This window comes from Zea mays, chromosome 9 (assembly GCF_902167145.1).
Source record: "Zea mays cultivar B73 chromosome 9, Zm-B73-REFERENCE-NAM-5.0, whole genome shotgun sequence".
NCBI lineage: Eukaryota > Viridiplantae > Streptophyta > Magnoliopsida > Poales > Poaceae > Zea > Zea mays.
In genome coordinates, this window is record NC_050104.1 from 47,568,946 (window position 1) to 47,587,767 (window position 18,822).

General features: G+C 52.2%; 1 protein-coding gene and 1 long non-coding RNA gene across 19 annotated transcripts in view; one reads left to right on the forward strand and one right to left on the reverse strand.

Annotated features, from left to right (window-relative positions):
• Positions 1–250: 250 nt before the first annotated feature.
• On the reverse strand, positions 251–3,780 carry LOC103638331 (uncharacterized). Its single transcript, XR_558702.4, has 2 exons — positions 3,160–3,780; positions 251–549 (listed from the first exon to the last, which is right to left on the reverse strand). It is a non-coding gene; the product is annotated as an uncharacterized lncRNA (long non-coding RNA).
• Positions 3,781–4,894: 1,114 nt separating this feature from the next.
• The window catches only part of LOC100382879 (uncharacterized), a 32,989-nt gene continuing 19,061 nt past the window's right edge, over positions 4,895–18,822 (forward strand). For 8 of the 18 annotated variants that reach the window (XR_004852497.1, XR_004852498.1, XR_558333.4 and 5 more), the window contains exon 1: positions 4,934–5,192. Coding sequence is in view for 2 of the 18 variants with exons in the window: in XM_008660614.3 (XP_008658836.1) it covers positions 5,179–5,192 (14 nt within the window). In the remaining 16 variants the exon portion in view is untranslated. Of the gene's footprint in view, positions 5,193–18,822 lie in introns of all 18 variants that reach the window. The other 10 variants (XR_004852496.1, XR_004852494.1, XR_004852495.1 and 7 more) reach the window with 5 other exon arrangements.

The window sequence follows — 18,822 nt, forward strand, 5'->3', positions numbered from 1 at the left end:
AAGATTAATAAAAAGATGTGAAATATGTGTTCCCCCATGTTGATCAAAGAGAATGTTTTTGGCATCTAATGCATAATTTCAAGAAGCATGTTCATGGTAATGGAGATGGAGATGGTCTTATGTGACCTGTAGTAAGGGCATATAGGTCTTATGCTTGTGACTGGCTTATGATCTGTTGTATGTTAATCATACACCTTTTGAGAAAATGGGAGGAGAAAGGACCTTAGCAATCATGTTCAAATTGAGAACATCGTCATTGAATTATTTCAATAAGCTTTTGATGAAATTATGTCACACCTAGATTTAAGGACAAATCCAGATGTATCTCAAATGTATGTCAGGATCAAGTTTCACACATATGATGACCCAGTGTACACAAAAAATGTCACATATTTATTACATGATATAATTTCTTTAAAAATAGCTAAATAAAATACATCATGTGACGAAAACGATCCTCCACAACCATAGTTGACTGGGAGACGATAGCATAGACCTCTCCGAACTCATCTTCATGGCAATCTTCCTCTAACGGTACCTGTTCTTGACCTGGTGTGATTATAGAAAGGGTGAGCTCCCATATGGTCATCGCTCAGCAAGTGTGTGGAAAGTGTGTATGAGCTCACTTACCGTTGGGGCTCATGTGGTCTAAGCCTTACAAAGGATAATGGTTAAGACTGAGCATCACTTTTAATTTTGTTGGTCAGAATTTTATTAGCAATTACTAAGTATAATTAAACATCATCTCAATCAAATAAGAGATCATAGATGAACACAATCCCTCAATGTAATGCAATGCATGTCAAGTTTAAGTTTAGTTCTATCATTTAATCATGTGAGTGTCTGAGCCGCTCTTGACCGTGAGCACGACTGATATACCAGTTTTACACTCTACAGAGGTTGCACATCTTTACCCACAAGATGTGTTTCCCTTTTAGCCTGGCTAGCTAGACCCTTAGACACTTCCAAGGTGAATGGTTAGGGATCCACTACGAGGCCATTACAAAGTTTCACTAGCTCGAGAAAACCCGCTAGGTTTTAGGCAAAAGGGAGCATATGAATCCCTCGTCCGAAAAACTATCATAGATAGTTTGACTCGAGAACCTCCCTATACTCTGCAGATTCACTCCCCTCTTTGTATCTTTCGGGTAAGGTAATCTCTCACTATCTTTCCTAATTAATTGGCCAAGGGTGTCCTATTCCACCCTTGTGGTAGCACTGTTTTCTCGGGTGGTTCTCCGTATTCCAATTAACAGAATGATCTCATCACACATAATAAATAAATAATTGAACAATATATCACAATGAAACATGATCATAATTCATAAGTATCATTAACCCAAAAATTATGTAGAGAAATAGCAGGACTACCAAATAATTCATTTGTATGCAAGGTGTAGGGTAAACAAAACTAGGTAACCTATTAGGTCCCATCAAGGTAACCTAACAGCGTCACAATGATTAACAGATTCATAAATATTATTAGGTCAAATAATGTGATCAAGAACACAACTTGCCTTTTACTTACGATTCTAGGTACTTTCCCAACTTTGGGATTTAGGTTCCTCGTAACCTCGCTTCTACTGATATGGTTTTCTGAAGTTTTAGACGATTAAACAGTAAAAGTATGTTCTATGTTAATTAATATAAATCATGTGAGAAAAATATTACAAAGAAATAAATAATTAAACTTTAATCTAAGTTATAACTTGATTAGAGATTATATTATAATCAGATTATAATTATAGACAGATTAACTTTGATTAGAAAGATTAATCTACTAAACATAGGTTAAACAAATATCTATTTATAAAATTACGTGACATGATAAAATAATGTTGTTACTTTGTAGGCAATTTTATTACGAAGCTAACACAACTTGAACGGAGAAAATCAGAGTTATATCGAAGAAGTTATTGATTTTCAAAGTCTCTAAAATAGTCTCCTTTCTGCCAATTCTAGGGACCTTAATGTAAATATTTTCTATTGCTAAGGGACGGCGGGTTAACATGTTAAAATAATATGGTTTCTTAAATAAAAATGCCACGACGGTAGCACTACGCGCCCTCCTGGCCGTAGGATACCGATCCGGCGCCCTAGATTAGAACCACCTTCTCGCGAACCGGTATCTAAAAGTAGCTGTCCGATTGGAGATCAACGAACCGCAGTGCCCCACGCCTTGATCTAACCCAAGCCCTTGGATCATCGATCAAGGACCACGATTGAATACCCAAAAGCGGTCTCCTATGATCTAATCTGGATCGCATCTTTTCAATCCAAAAGTCACAGACCATTCTCCTACCTCCCGACGTCAGACCGCGATGGTGCTCACCGAGGCGGCGGCTATGGTCGCGGCTAGAGATGGCAATGGGTACCCGAAACCCGAAACCCGATGGGTTTTTACCCTATTAGGGTACGGGTTTGGGTCAATTTTCATACCCATGTGTTTGTTAATAGGCATAAATCTATACCCAGCGGGTTTATGGGTACGGGTTTGTTTCTATAGTACCCAAACCTGTGAACCCGTGGGTTTTTTAAACCCGACCAAACCTATTGCATATTGTCATTTTATTTTATAAACGACCAACAAAATTGGTATTCCTTATTTACTTCATATTTTTTATCAATTGGTGAATGTATCAGTAGTCGGTGAGAGTGTTGCTTGCATGCTATTATAGTTTTTACTAGCATTATATATGTGGTGGATGGATAACTTAGTGCAAGGTCACTTAATTATACAACTTATTATTTGTATTTTATTCTCTCTACTAATAATTTTATACCAAATCATGAACTCGTTGTTCATTACATAGATTTTGGGTCATGATCTCATTAATCATTACGATACTTATTGATTATGAGAAGAACAAGTATATTTGAGATGAAACCCGCGGGTAACCCATGGGTACCCGCTAACCCGATGGGTACGGGTTTGGGCAAAATCTCAAACCCGTCATGGGTATGGATTTTTTAATGGGTATAGATATTTTTCACGGGTACGGGTTTGGGACGGCAAAACCCAGCGGGTTTGTACCCGTTGCCATCTCTAGTCGCGGCGTGCAGCATGCCAGCATCCCCGATGCCCCAGCGCCCGAACCCGAGACTGACTAGTGCTATGTGATGAGTAGGACGAGGCGAATGATGTAGAAGGCTTCTCACCTCAGATTGAGGCGACCAGAGTTCCACCCACGTGACACCGTGACGCCAAGGCGAATCTTCAACACCGGTGAACAATTTGGCTGGAGAAGGTGACCCTCTCTTCTCGACGACTGCATGAAGAGCTTGCACAGGATCTAGCGATCATCCTCGACCACCCTCCGTGGGCAGAGAGGCACGATGTGGGCAAAGCCCTAGCGCAGCGGCTCTCGTACCAATCGCGAACTCCAATGAAGAATTGTGGCTCCCCTACGGCCTTGAACACAGGACGAATGACTATCACACCTTCCTCAGCGCCTGACAAAGCCCATAGATTGAATTCTGATCGATCACCGATGACGCCTGGGGACTTTTCCTGTAGAGCTCCGATGAGGTGCCAGTGCACACGATTTCTCGCTGTATGGTGCTCGGGTGGTGGCCAGAGAGGGGGTCACGGGCGTGACATTTTATACCCATGCGAGGGGGAGATGCCCCGGTGCACAAGGCCACACGATTCTCGGTTTGTTACGCGTGCACGCCGGAGTTTGCTGTGACTCGGTAAAAGCGAAGGTTCTGGAGAATGGGACCCACCTGGCGGGGACAGCGCCGCGCGGAGGCGACGCGAGCAGCTGGCCAGTGCCCCCCGATCGTCAGCGACGTGGGTGTGCGGTCGGAAAAGAGAAAAAAGAAGGGACCGAAGTGGGCCGTGCAGTGAAGGAAGAGAATGGGCTGCCACTGCAGATAAATGGAAGTGGGCGAGGGCGGGGGAGGGAGTCAGCCCAATATCATCTTATTCTTTTCCCTTTCTTTTCTGGCTCCTTTTCTATTTAAATTCCTATTTTAAATTTCTAAATTCAAATTGTATTCAAATCTGAGTTTTAAATTTCAATTAAATTAGATGCACATTCGAAGCATGATGCGAAGTTATATATTTTATTTATATATTAACTGATTATTAATTAGGCAAATGCAACATACACATTATTCATTTCAAGAGTATATTTTGAATGTATTAAAGAATCATATTCAACCCATAATTGTTTTAATGGAGTTTAATCCCTATCAAGGAATTTCTATAAAAATCATATTCATCCCATATTGTATTAAGAGATAGTTTAACTTAATTATTTTAGGGAACATATCTTAAATATATAGTTTAAGAAAGGGTCATTTAATTCAAATAAGAATCTTTTATATAATGTTATTTGAAAACACATTTATTTAGATCACAAAATGAGTTTTCCTACTTTACCCAAAGTAGGATTATGGGGTGTTTATCTGCAACATCCTATGCTCTTCGAAACATTGTTGTTGACAACCTCTCCAAGCATTTACCATTTATTTTGGATCAAGTTGACAATCACCAGAAGAAGCAATATTTGTTGCTCCATTCACTTAAAGAGTTTTATTTCTATTTGAAATTTGATCTTAAAAAGCATTCCCCATCTAACTGCTAGCGTGACAATCTGTTGATCATACTAGCCAGAGTGAGGTACATGATTCAAATGTTGATTGGCTTTGCTCTTCAATCCCTGTGAAAGCGAGGAGTGACACGAAAACATGATAATTTAATGGTGAGGGGCATGTTGGTCTTTCCATCCTAGCTGGTATGTATAATCTTGTCAAATTTGTAGAAGTCAGTGAAGAAATCAAAGACATCTGCGTCATTTTGACGAAGCCAATCGAACCAATTCGTTTTGAGTCCTAAATAATAAAAAAAATCTCCCTTTCCTACGATCGTCTTGTGTTTTCCACTTTCGGGGGTAAACTTGTCATTTTTCGTATCCTGTTTCTGGGAATCATTCCAGGATTTGATACCCCGCGGGTCACGTTTCCGCAAAGGGAAAGCCTCAAAAGGCGACGCGCAAGGGCCGAGGAGAGAAAGGAACCTGAGGAAGGCACACCAGTTTCAAGCAATCCCTAGGCCGTGGCGACGTGCTGGGAAGGATTCAAATCAGGGGCGAAGCCTAGGTGACGGCGCTGTTAGTCGCCTCTAGTAGCTGCGCGACGCGGGCTGGCTTGTCCGATCGGTTTGCCTCGGCCATGTCGACTAAGAAGTAATTTTTCTCTCTTCGGTTTGAATTCGATCCTCTTCTTAGCTGCGTGCGATTTGGAGGCCGGACTGGATCGATGTTAGCGTGCGGTTAAGCCGCGTTGGGGTCTTGGATGGATGAATGTAGTGGTGAGCATTGTATTGAGGCTGACTGAGCTTCCTCTAGGCCTTAGGGTTAGGGTTCGTGATGGTCGCAGCTGATAAAAATTCGTATCTAGTTGGGTGTTTATTTGGGATTAAGTTGGAAGCTAGCTCAATCTGACGTGCTGCTTATGTACCTTCGCTTAAGTACCTGGGTGATGTAAGTTTGATGCAATGCCAGATTTAGGTAGTGGGAGTGTTCTGAGCGTTATGAATGAAGCATGAGCCATTTGGTTGTGTGCCTTGCTGATGCTTGTTAGTTGGGAAGATGGGCTGCATTTGTTTTAGCATTTGGTCTGATCATATTTTGTTTGTGGATCAAGCAGTGGTGTTGATTTAGGGTATGACGCCTATTACCATATATTATTTCATTGTATTGAATTGAATCCAAATAGATCATTCTCGTTTAGTTCCCTATGTTGCTTATTTGATTCTGTAATTGCCTGGCTACACTGCGGGTGATGGATGCGGTTTCCTAGCAGTAACTGAAAAATCAGTTAATATTTACTCTAAACAAATTGGCAAAGGAAAATTTTGATGTTTATCTGTGGAAAGGTGGAAGCAGAGCACTTATTTTCCTATATGTACTGAGAGTAGTTAGCAAAGGTAGGTCATCTTTTACTGTTATGATAATTCAAACTTGTACATGGTTGTCATGGTGCCACGGCGAGTCTCCAGCCGGGCTCCTAGACGCCTAGGCATCCTGTCTAGCAGCAGCCAACAAATATGCAAGTATGCAAATGCAACATATATGAATATATATGATATATCAAATAATACCAAATAAAATATAGTTCCAGCAGACAGCAAGTAGCAAGCAGCTATATGAGTGTGAATAACTGATAAATATGGGCATAGGACATACTGCCCTAAGTCCCCTAAGGGCTAAGGCCTTAGGCCTAATCCCCTAATCAATATCTAAGTTAATCACATTTATGCCGTCCACATCCTCATCACATGCAGTTGCAGCAGCTTCATGGCCATAGTCATCCTCAATAAGTAGATCATCAGGAGCAACAAAGTCAACTTCAGTTTCTTCCTCTTCTTCTAATCCTTGTTCTTCTTCTGAAATTTTGGCTATGGTGGATGTTGAAGCAGCAACTACATTTCGATGAGTGTAAGTCCTGCTCATCCTAGGAAAATTGCGGCCCTGTAGCGATGATGTTGCATCAGTGGCTTCACCAACATAGACCAGAAAAGATCATGATCTAGGATGAACTTCATTGTTAGTTGCCATTTGAACCCATTCATTGTCCCATAAAAACTCTTCTAAGATCAACAGGTTCAGATTTTTCCCTTCCACATGTCTCTTTTTGAACCTTTCCATTGTCTTCTTACTGTATTGGACATAAACCAAATCATTCAATCTTTGGTGCTCCAACCTGTACCATTTCTTTGTATGGATCTAAAAAAAACCACTACTCAGTAACCAACTACAAAGGGAAAGAATAAAAATTTCAGCAAGTAGATAATGTGAATGTCTTAAAAATTCGATAATACTCCGACTGCATTCACAACCGGAGGCCGAACAACAAAGACCAAAAACGCGTCTTGCAAAATTTTGAAGCACTTTATTAAGGCCACCAAAAGCATCCTGCCAATCAACTTCAATTTCAGTTTGTATTTCCATGTTTAAAACTGAATGAAACAAAAACAATAGTGATTTTGATTTAGGAATTAAGATACTTATGAGGGTTCTTTGTTGTTTCATTGCCAATTGCTTTCTAAAGCTCCTCATTTTTTTCATAATCATCAGCTTGGTCTTTAATAATCTATTTCTGCTTGAAAAAGAGTTTGTTCTCTTCTCCTTAGCGAGTTCCATGGCAGCCATTATTTCTGGCATGACTGGCTTCTCATCTCCATCAGCAATCTGTAAGTAGAGGGACTCTAACTCTCATCAAGAGGATGACACTATGAGTTGGGGCAATTTTTTGTTTATTTCCTCAAACACTACACAATGCCATACCCTTAGAGGGGTTGGGGACACATATTTATAGCCCTAGGGGCTGCACTACCACACCTTCTCACACACACTACACAACAGGATTGTCCTCTACATGCTAAAGAGACTACAGAGGACAGTCAAAAGCGACTGTTGTCCTCTAGATGCTAAAGCGACTACAGAGGACAGTCAAAAGTGACTGCTGTCCTCTAGATGCTAAAGAGACTATAGAGGACAGTCAAGCTGTCCTCTAGATGCTAAAGGACTACAGAGGACAGTCAAAAGCAGGTTGTCCTCTAGATGCTCAAGACTTATTCCATCATTCTCCCCCTAAGTCTTGGGCGTCGTCTTGTGAGAAAGTTGGGCCATCCCGGACCTGGAGCAAAGCTCAACAAACTTGATCTTCCCAAGGGGTTTGGTGAGCAGGTTTGCAAGCTGTTCCTTGGTGTTGATGTAACGCGCCTTGATGCTCCCTTCTGCCAAGCAGTCTCGGATGAAGTGGTATCTCAGCCGGATGTGCTTGCTCCGTTCATGGAACACGGGGTTCTTGGCCAATGCCAGAGCGGACTGGCTGTCCACCCTGAGTTCCACCGCTCCAGTGTCTCTCCCGAGGAGATCACCGAGCAGGCGAGCCAGCCAGAGCGCCTGAGTCGAAGTAGTGGACGCCGCTATGTACTCGGCCTCACAGCTGGACATGGCCACCACCTGCTGCTTGACCGACTGCCAGCTGATGGGGCACTTGCCGAGGAAGAAGAGGATCCCGCTTGTGCTCTTGCTGGTGTCGATGTCGCCGACGTGGTCGCTATCGCTGTACCCGACAAGGTGTGCCTCCCCAGGGCACCTCGGGTAGTAGAGATCGTGGTCGAGAGTCCCCGCAACATAGCGGATGATCCTCTTCACAGCCTGCTCATGCTCCGTCGTCGGTCGCTGCAGAAACCGACTAACGTAGCCGACGGAGTATGCCAAGTCAGGCCATGTGTGGACGAGGTAGCGAAGGCTCCCCATAAGACGCCGGTACTGTGTAGCATCCACCTCCTCCGTCGTGCTGTCACGACTCAGCTTCAGCCTCTCCTCCATCGGAGTGAGAGCTGGGTTGCAGTCGGTGAGCCCAGCCAGCTCAACAATGCGCTTGGCGTAGGCGGTCTGGCGAAGTGTGATCCCGGAGTCTCCCTGGTGCACCTCAATCCCCAGGTAGAAGGAGAGATGCCCCAGGTCACTCATTTGGAAGGTGGCCTTCATCTCTTCCTTGAACGCTGCCACCTCTGCATCCTTGGCGCCGGTGATCACCAAGTCGTCGACGTAGACACCCACCAGCAGGGCATTTTCTCCATTGCCCCGCCGATAGATGGCCGCCTCGTGCGAGCTTGGCATGAAGCCCATCCTCTTGAGCGTGGAATCCAGCTTGGCATTCCACGCCCTTGGTGCCTGTCGCAAGCCGTGGAGAGCCTTGCGCAGGCGCAACACCTTGCCCTCCTTGCCAGGGATCGCAAAACCTGGCGGCTGGTGTACATAGACCTCCTCCTTTAAGTCGTCGTTAAGAAACGCCGACTTGACATCCATGTGATGAACATGCCAGCCCTTCAGGGCTGCCAGCGCGAGGAGGAGTCGCACGGATTCCATCCGTGCTACAGGGGCGAAGGCATCGTCGAAGTCGATCCCCTCCTGCTGCAAGAAACCGCGTGCCACCAAGCGAGCCTTATGCTTGACGATGGCGCCGACTTCATCCCTCTTCAGTTTGAACACCCACTTAAGGGTGATCGCGCGATGATCATGAGGGAGATCAGCGAGCTCCCAAGTGCGGTTCTTCTCAACCGCGTCCATCTCCGACTGCATCGCGGCACGCCAAGCCGCATGTTTCTCGGCCTCCGCGAAAGACCGAGGCTCACCATCGTCGCATGCAAGATGCAACTCTCCTGCCAGAATGCGAGATGCAGGGCCTGGCACCGACGGGTCGATGAGAAGGCCCTCCACCCTTCGATACCGCAACGGCTCGCCGTCGTAGCACGCGTCGACGCGCTCCTCGTCGCGGGACAGAGGGGTCACGAGCTCCACTGGGTCGCGCTCGACACGAGCTGGTGTCGGAGAGGACGTTCCTGGAGAGGGTACCGTCGGTGCTGGAGTACGTGGTGGCGAAGAGCTCGCTGTAGCCGGAGTCGTGGCTGGAGTGCGTGGTGGTGAAGAGCTCGTTGTAGCAGGAGCTGGAGAGTGTGGCGCTGGAGTCGGTGGAGACTTGGGGGCTAGGGTAGACCTGCTCGGAGAAGAGTTGCCTACTCCCCCAGCTCCCTCAAAGTGGACGTACTCGATGGTGAAGTCGTACGTCGGAGTCGTGCCGTCGTCCACCGCCTTGTCCCACGCCCATCCTCGCCCTTCGTCGAACACTACGTCGCGCGCCGTGCGCACACGCTGTGTTCTTGGGTCAAGGATGCGGTAGGCCTTCGAGCCCTCCGCGTAGCCAATGAACACCCCCGGGGTGCTCCTATCGTCGAGCTTGCTGATGTGGCCAAGCTCCTTGGTGAACGCGAGGCAGCCGAAGACCCGTAGGAGAGAGACCGCCGGCTTGCGCCCATGCCAAGCCTCGTACGGTGTCATCCCGTTGAGAGCCTTGGTGGGCGAGCGGTTGAGGATGTAAACCGCTGTTACCACCGCCTCTCCCCAGAAGACAGCTGTCATTCCTCTCTGCTTGAGGAGAGCCCGAGCCATCCCCACAACCGTCTGGTTGCGCCGCTCGACGACGCCGTTCTGCTGCGGGCTGTACGGCGCGGAGTAGTGGCGCTGAACGCCCTCATCCGCGCAGTACGACGCGAACTCAGCCGCCGTGAATTCGCCGCCGTTGTCGGTGCGCAGCACGCGCAGCTTGCGGACGCACTCCGCCTCCGCAGCGACCTGCACACGCCTGATGGCGTTCGCAGCCTCTCCCTTGCTGCCAAGGATCATCACCCACATGTAGCGGGAGAGATCGTCGACGAGCAGCAAGAAGTAGCGTCGTCCTCCTGGTGTGGCTGGTGTCACCGGGCCACACAAGTCCCCATGCACGAGCTCGAGCCTCTCCTTGGCTCGGAAGCTCGACTGCTGGGGAAAGGGGAGTCGTCTCTGCTTTGTCAACACGCAGACATCGCAGAATTGCTCCACATGGTCAAGGCACGGCAGGCCTCGTACCATCTCCTTAGCGCTGAGCCACTTCAGGGCTTCAAAGTTAAGGTGCCCGAAGCGCTCGTGCCACTGCCATGCCCCGTCGTCTCGACGAGCAACAAGGCAGCAAGGTTGTGCCACCTTCACATTGAGGATGTAAAGCCGATTTGCACTCCTGCGTACCTTGGCAAGAAGGCGACGAGAGGGATCCCAGATCCTCATGACTCCGTGCTCGACCTCCACGCGTGAACCGTTCTCATCCAGCTGTCCCAAGCTGATGATAGAGTTCCTCAACGCGGGGATGTAGTAGACTCCGGTGAGCATCCTGTGCTCACCAGACGCGGCGGTGAAGACGACTGAGTCGGCGCCCTTGATCTCTACGCCGGAGGCGTCCCCAAACTTGACGGAGCCTCGGACGCTAGAGTCAAGCTCGGTGAAGAACTCCCGTCGGCCGGTCATGTGATGAGTGGTGCCGGTGTCGAGGCACCATCCTTCGATCATGTCCTTGTTGGAGCCGTCGCCGAGGAAAGCGCGTGCTTTCGACTCATCAAGGTGGAGGAGTGCCGCTGCGGCCGGTGGCGCTGGAGATGGCTCGATGCTTGCATGTGCCAGGAGCAGGGCCTCCTCCTCCGCCTCCGCCTGTGCGACGTTGGCCTGGCCACGTCGTGGCTGCCGACAATCCCTGGCCCAGTGGCCAAGCTTGCCGCAGTTGTGGCAGCCGTCGTCTCGTGCCGGCTTCTTGTTGCCGACGGCGCCGCCTTGGGCACCTCCACGTGCACCACCCTCAGCATGTCCTCGCGCCCCGGCCTGGGCGCCTCCACGCGCCTTGCGCGGCTTGCCGCGTTTGCGGCCTCGTGTCGAGGAGGACTCCCCCTTCTTCTTTTCACCCTGGCAGGCCTCCCACTGCTCCCGAGTGAGATGTAGCTTCCCGCCGATAGTGATAGGCCCAGAGAGAGCCTGTGGTTCGTCGCCGTCGACCACCTTGAGGCGACCAATCGCCTCTTCGATCGCCATCGTGGAGAGGTCTAGCAGAGACTCGATCGAGCGAGCAATCTGCCTATACTTCTCGGGGATGCAACAGAAGAGCTTCTCAACAGCTCTCTCCTCATCGTAGGTGTCGTCGCCGAACTGCACCATCTTCTGCAACAGAGTGTTGAGGCGGAGAGCAAAGTCATCAACATCCTCACCTGGCTTGAAGGCCAGGTTCTCCCACTCCTTGCGAAGTGCCTGCAGTGTGGTCTTGCGGGCACGATCGCTACCGATGCGGGTCGCAGCGATGGCGTCCCAGGCCTCCTTGGCAGTCCGCTTCTGGGAAAGCGAAAACTGCATCTCGGGCGGGACTGCAGCAATGAGGGCATCCAGCGCCCGCCGATCCTCGTGGTAGTCGACGTCGTCGTAACGAACTGCTTCCCACATGTGGCGAACCTGGAGCCGTACCCTCATCACCGCGGCCCACTCGACGTAGTTGGTCTTGCTGAGGGTAGGCCACCCACCGCCGGGACTGATGTCCCTGACAATGGCCTGGGCCATGCGGCGACCATGGTACCGATCCGGGGAGGGAGAACCGCGCCGCCTGTAGAGGTCGCGATCTCCGTCGACTCGGTCTCCGCGCCGGGAGCACCGCCGGCGCGTCTACGCCCGTCTGGGCTACCGCCGCGTGCGCCCCCGCCTGGAGCGCCGTCAGCGCGTCGGCGCCTATCCGGGCTGCCACCACGCGCGCCCCCATGGGGATGCGCGGCTGCCCACTGTGCCGCCTGCTCTCGCGCTGCTTCCCTCGCCAGCCTGAGCTCTTCGTCGGTGTTGTCGTTGACAGAAGCAGAGCTGCCAGCTCTACTGCCGCGCAGAACCTCGAGCTCTGTTGCCGCCGCACGTGCAGCATCCGCCGCCTCCTCTGCTTCTACTTCCGCTCTCGCCGCTGCCAGTTCCGCCGCCGCCAACCGTGCTGCCCTCGCCGCTGTCGCTGCAGCCGCTGCTGCTGCTCGCTCGCGTTCTTGTGCCGCGGCGACCTCGGCCTCCTGCTGGCGCCGCGCACTCGAAGTGGCCGAGCGTAGGGACATGGTGGGCTAGTGAGGGGTCGCTGCGTGTGGAAGAGGTTGTCTCAGACGAAAGGCTGCTCGTCTGAGCAGGGGAGGAAGGAACAGTTGGAGCTCTTGCTGTCGACTGAGTGTGGGGAGAGGCGCGGGAAGGAGATGAGCACGAGATGTTTAGGCTACAGGATAGTTTGCCTCTGATACCAATTGTAAGTAGAGGGACTCTAACTCTCATCAAGAGGATGACACTATGAGTTGGGGCAATTTTCTGTTTATTTCCTCAAACACTACACAATGCCATACCCTTAGAGGGGTTGGGGACACATATTTATAGCCCTAGGGGCTGCACTACCACACCTTCTCACACACACTACACAACAGGATTGTCCTCTACATGCTAAAGAGACTACAGAGGACAGTCAAAAGCAGGTTGTGTAGTGTGTAGTCCCTTTAGCATCTAGAGGACAACAGTCGCTTTTGACTGTCCTCTGTAGTCTCTTTAGCATCTAGAGGACAATCCTGTTGTGTAGTGTGTGTGAGAAGGTGTGGTAGTGTGGTAGTGCAGCCTCTAGGGCTATAAATATGTGTCTCCAACCCTTAGATGGGTATGGCATTTGTGTAGTGTTTGAGGAAATAAATAGAAAATTACCCCAACTCATAGTGTCATCCTCTTGATGAGAGTTAGAGTCCCTCTACTTACAATTGGTATCAAAGCCAAACTATCCTGCAGCCTAAACATCTCGTGCTCATCTCCTTCCCGCGCCTCTCCTCACACTCAGTCGGCAGCAAGAGCTCCAACTGTTCCTTCCTCCCCTGCTCAGACGAGCAACCTTTTGTCTGAGACAGCCTCTTCCACATGCAGCGACCCCTCACTAGCCCACCATGTCCCTACGCTCGGTCACTTCGAGTGCGCGGTGCCAGAAGGAGGCCGAGGTCGCCACGACACAAGAACGCGAGCGAGCAGCAGCAGCGGCTGCAGCGAGGGCAGCACGACTGGCGGCGGCGGAACTGGCAGTAGCGAGAGCGGAAGTAGAAGCAGCGGAGGCGGCGGATGCTGCACGTGCGGCGGCAGTAGAGCTCGAGGCTCTGCGCGGCAGTAGAGCTGGCAGCTCTGCTTCTGTCGACGACACCGACGAAGAGCTCAGGATGGCGAGGGAAGCAGCGCGAGAGCAGGCGGCACAGTGGGCAGCCGCGCATCCCCATGGGGGCGTGCGTGGCAGCAGCCCATATAGGCGCCGACGCGCCGACGGCGCTCCGGGCGAGGGCGCACGCGGCGGCAGCCCAGACGGGCGTGGACACGCCGGCGGCGGCGACGGAGCTGACGGAGACCGCGACCTCTACAGGCGGCGCGACTCTCCCTCTCCGGATTGGTACCATGGTCGCCGCATGGCCTAGGCCATTGTCAGGGACATCGGTCCCGGCGGTGCGTGGCCTACCCTCACCAAGACCAACTACGTCGAGTGGGCCACGGTGATGAGGGTACGGCTCCAGGTTCGCCACATGTGGGAAGCAGTTCGGTACGGCGACGTCGACTACCACGAGGATCGACGGGCGCTGGATGCCCTCATTGCTGCAGTCCCGCCCGAGATGCAGTTTTCTCTTTCCCAGAAGCGGACTGCCAAGGAGGCCTAGGACGCCATCGCTGCGACCCGCATCGGCAGCGACCGTGCTCGCAAGACCACACTGCAGGCACTTTGCAAGGAGTGGGAGAACCTGGCCTTCAAGCCAGGTGAGGATGTTGATGACTTTGCTCTCCGCCTCAACACTCTGTTGCAGAAGATGGTGCAGTTCGGCGACGACACCTACGATGAGGAGAGAGCTGTTGAGAAGCTCTTCCGTTGCATCCCCGAGAAGTATAGGCAGATTGCTCGCTCGATCGAGTCTCTGCTAGACCTCTCCACGATGACGATCGAAGAGGCGATTGGTCGCCTCAAGGTGGTCGACGGCGACGAACCACAGGCTCTCTCTGGGCCTATCACTATCGGCGGGAAGCTACATCTCACTCGGGAGCAGTGGGAGGCCTGCCAGGGTGAAAAGAAGAAGGGGGAGTCCTCCTCGACACGAGGCCGCAAACGCGGCAAGCCGCGCAAGGCGCGTGGAGGCGCCCAGGCCGAGGCGCGAGGACATGCTGAGGGTGGTGCCCAAGGCGGCGCCGTCGGCAACAAGAAGCCGGCACGAGACGACGGCTGTCACAACTGTGGCAAACTTGGCCACTGGGACAGGGACTGTCGACAGCCACGACGTGGCCAGGCCAACGTCGCACAGGCGGAGGCGGAGGAGGAGGCTCTGCTCCTAGCACATGCAAGCATCGAGCTATCTCCAGCGGCACCGGCCGCAGCGGCACTCCTCCACCTTGATGAGTCGAAAGCGCGCGCTTTCCTCGGCGACGGCTCTAGCAAAGACATGATCGAAGGATGGTGCCTCGACACCGGCGCCACTCATCACATGACCGGCCGACGAGAGTTCTTCACCAAGCTTGACTCTAGCGTCCGAGGCTCTGTCAAGTTTGGGGACGCCTCCGGCGTAGAGATCAAGGGCGCCGGCTCAGTCGTCTTCACCGCCGCGTCTGGTGAGCACATGCTGCTCACCGGAGTCTACTACATCCCCGCGTTGAGGAACTCTATCATCAGCTTGGGACAGCTGGATGAGAACGGTTCGTGCGTGGAGGTCGAGCACGGAGTCATGAGGATCTGGGACCCCTCTCGTCGCCTTCTTGCCAAGGTACGCAGGAGTCCAAATCGGCTATACATCCTCAATGTGAAGGTGGCACAACCTTGCTGCCTTGCTGTTCGTCGAGACGACGGGGCATGGCAGTGGCACGAGAGCTTCGAGCACCTTAACTTCGAGGCCCTAAAGCGGCTCAGTGCCAAGGAGATGGTACGAGGCCTGCCGTGCCTTGACCATGTGGAGCAATTCTGCGATGTCTGCGTGTTGACAAAGCAGAGACGACTCCTCTTTCCCCAGCAGTCGAGCTTCCGAGCCAAGGAGAGGCTTGAGCTCGTGCATGGGGACTTGTGTGGCCCGGTGACACCAGCCACACCAGGAGGATGACGCTACTTCTTGCTGCTCGTCGACGATCTCTCCCGCTACATGTGGGTGATGATCCTTGGTAGCAAGGGAGAAGCTGCGAACGCCATCAGGCGTGTGCAGGTCGCTGCGGAGGCGGAGTGCGGCCGCAAGCTGCGTGTGCTGCGCACCGACAACGGCGGTGAATTCACGGCGGCTGAGTTCGTGTCGTACTGCGCGGATGAGGGCGTTCAGCGCCACTACTCCGCGCCGTACAACCTGCAGCAGAACGGCGTCGTCGAGCGACGCAACCAGACGGTTGTGGGGATGGCTCGGGCTCTCCTCAAACAGAGGGGAATGCCGGCTGTCTTCTGGGGAGAGGCGGTGGTGATAGCGGTTTACATCCTCAACCGCTCGCCCACCAAGGCTCTCAACGGGATGACACCGTACGAGGCTTGGCATGGGCGCAAGCCGACGGTCTCTCACCTACGGGTCTTCGGCTGCCTCACGTTCACCAAGGAGCTTGGCCACATCAGCAAGCTCGACGATAGGAGCACCCCGGGTGTGTTCATTGGCTATGCGGAGGGCTCGAAGGCTTATCGCATCCTTGACCCAAGAACACAGCGTGTGCGCACGGCGCGCGACGTAGTGTTCGACGAAGGGCGAGGATGGGCGTGGGACAAGGCGGTGGACGACGGCACGACTCCGATGTACGACTTCACCATCGAGTACGTCCACTTTGAGGGAGCTGGGGGAGTAGGCAACTCCTCTCCGAGCAGGTCTACCCCAGCCCCCAAGTCTCCACCGACTCCAGCGTCACGCTCTCCAGCTCCGGCTACAACGAGCTCTTCACCGCCACGCACTCCAGCCACGACTCCGGCTACAGCGAGCTCTTCGCCACCACGTACTCCAGCACCGACGGTACCCTCTCCGGGAACATCCTCTCCGACACCAGCTCGTGTCGAGCACGACCCAGTGGAGCTCGTGACCCCGCTCTCCCACGACGAGGAGCGCGTCGACGCGTGCTACGACGGCGAGCCGTTGCGGTATCGAAGGGTGGAGGGCCTTCTCATCGACCCGTCGGTGCCGGGCCCGACGTCTCGCATTCTGGCAGGAGAGTTGCATCTTGCATGCGACGATGGTGAGCCTCGGTCTTTCGCGGAGGCCGAGAAACATGCGGCTTGGCGTGCCGTGATGCAGTCGGAGATGGACGCGGTTGAGACGAACCGCACCTGGGAGCTCGCTGATCTCCCTCATGGTCATCGCGCGATCACCCTTAAATGGGTGTTCAAACTGAAGAGGGATGAAGCCGACGCCATCGTCAAGCACAAGGCTCGCTTGGTGGCACGTGGTTTCCTACAGCAGGAGGGGATCGACTTCGACGATGCTTTCTCCCCCGTGGCACGGATGGAATCCGTGTGACTCCTCCTTGCGCTGTCAGCCCAGCAGGGCTGGCATGTTCATCACATGGACGTCAAGTCGGCGTTTCTTAATGGCGACTTAAAGGAGGAGGTCTACGTACACCAGCCGCCAGGTTTTGCGATCCCTGGCAAGGAGGGCAAGGTGTTGCGCCTGTGCAAGGCTCTCTATGGCCTGCGACAGGCACCGAGGGCGTGGAATGCCAAGCTGGATTCCACGCTCAAAGGAATGGGTTTCACGCCAAGCCCGCACGAGGCGACCATCTATCGGCGGGGCAATGGAGGAAGTGCCCTGCTGGTGGGTGTCTACGTCGACGACTTGGTGATCACCGACGCCAAGGATGCAGAGGTGGCAGCGTTCAAGGAAGAGATGAAGGCCACCTTCCAAATGAGTGACCTGGGGCATCTCTCCTTCTACCTGGGGATTGAGGTGCACCAGGGAGACTCCGGGATCACACTTCGCCAGACCGCCGACGCCAAGCGCATTGTTGAGCTGGCTGGGCTCACCGACTGCAACCCAGCTCTCACTCTGATGGAGAAGAGGCTGAAGCTGAGTCGTGACAGCACGACGGAGGAGGTGGATGCTACACAGTACCGGTGTCTTGTGGGGAGTCTTCGCTACCTCGTCCACACACGGCCTGACTTGGCATACTCCGTCGGCTACGTTAGTCGGTTCTTGCAGCGACCGACGACGGAGCATGAGCAGACTGTGAAGAGGATCATCCGCTATGTTGCGGGGACTCTCGACCACGGTCTCTACTACCCGAGGTGCCCTGGGGAGGCACACCTTGTTGGGTACAACAACAGCGACCACGCCAGTGACATCGACACTAGCAAGAGCACAAGCGGGATCCTCTTCTTCCTCGGCATGTGCCTCATTAGCTGGCAGTCGGTCAAGCAGCAGGTGGTGGCCATGTCCAGCTGCGAGGCCGAGTACATAGCGGCGTCCACTACTTCGGCTCAGGTGCTCTGGCTGGCTCGACTGCTCGGTGATCTCCTCGGGAGAGACACTGGAGATGTGGAACTCAGGGTGGACATCCAGTCCGGTCTGGCATTGGCCAAGAACCCCGTGTTCCATGAACGGAGAAAGCACATCCGGCTGAGATACCATTTCATCCGAGACTACTTGGCAGAAGGGAGCATCAAGGCGCGCTACATCAGCACCAAGGATCAGCTTGCAGACCTGCTCACCAAGCCCCTTGGGAAGATCAAATTTCTTGAGCTTTGCTCCAGGTCCGGGATGGCCCAACTTTCCCACAAGACGACGCCCAAGACTTAGGGGGAGAATGATGGAATAAGTCTTGAGCATCTAGAGGACAGCAGTCGCTTTTTTGACTGTCCTCTGTAGTCCCTTTAGCATCTAGAGGACAACAATTGCTTTTTGACTGTCCTCTGTAGTCCCTTTAGCATCTAGAGGACAACAGTCGCTTTTGACTGTCCTCTGTAATCTCTTTAGCATCTAGAAGACAATCCTGTTGTGTAGTGTGTGTGAGAAGGTGTGGTAGTGCAGCCTCTAGGGCTATAAATATGTGTCTCCAACCCTTAGATGGGTATGACATTGTGTAGTGTTTGAGTAAATAAACAGAAAATTGCCCCAACTCATAGTGTCATCCTCTTGATGATAGTTAGAGTCCCTCTACTTACAAAATCTAGTGGCTGCCGACCTCACTAGATCTCTTCCTGCCTTTTCCCTCATTGCATTGAGCAGCCTCCCATGCCAATAAATGACGTCTTTCACTTGCTTGGCTTGGTTAATGCATCCTTTGAAATATCTTATGTCTGTAATGCCTTGTAACATAAGATCCAAACAATGTGCAGCACAAGGGGTTCAATAACTTTTTGGATATTTCTCCATAATGATTCTACCTGCAGCCTTGAAGGCCCCATTATTAGTGCCTATTTGGACCACATTGTCCACACCCACTTCCAGAATTCTCTTCTCAAGCAAATCTGCTATCATTCTTGCAT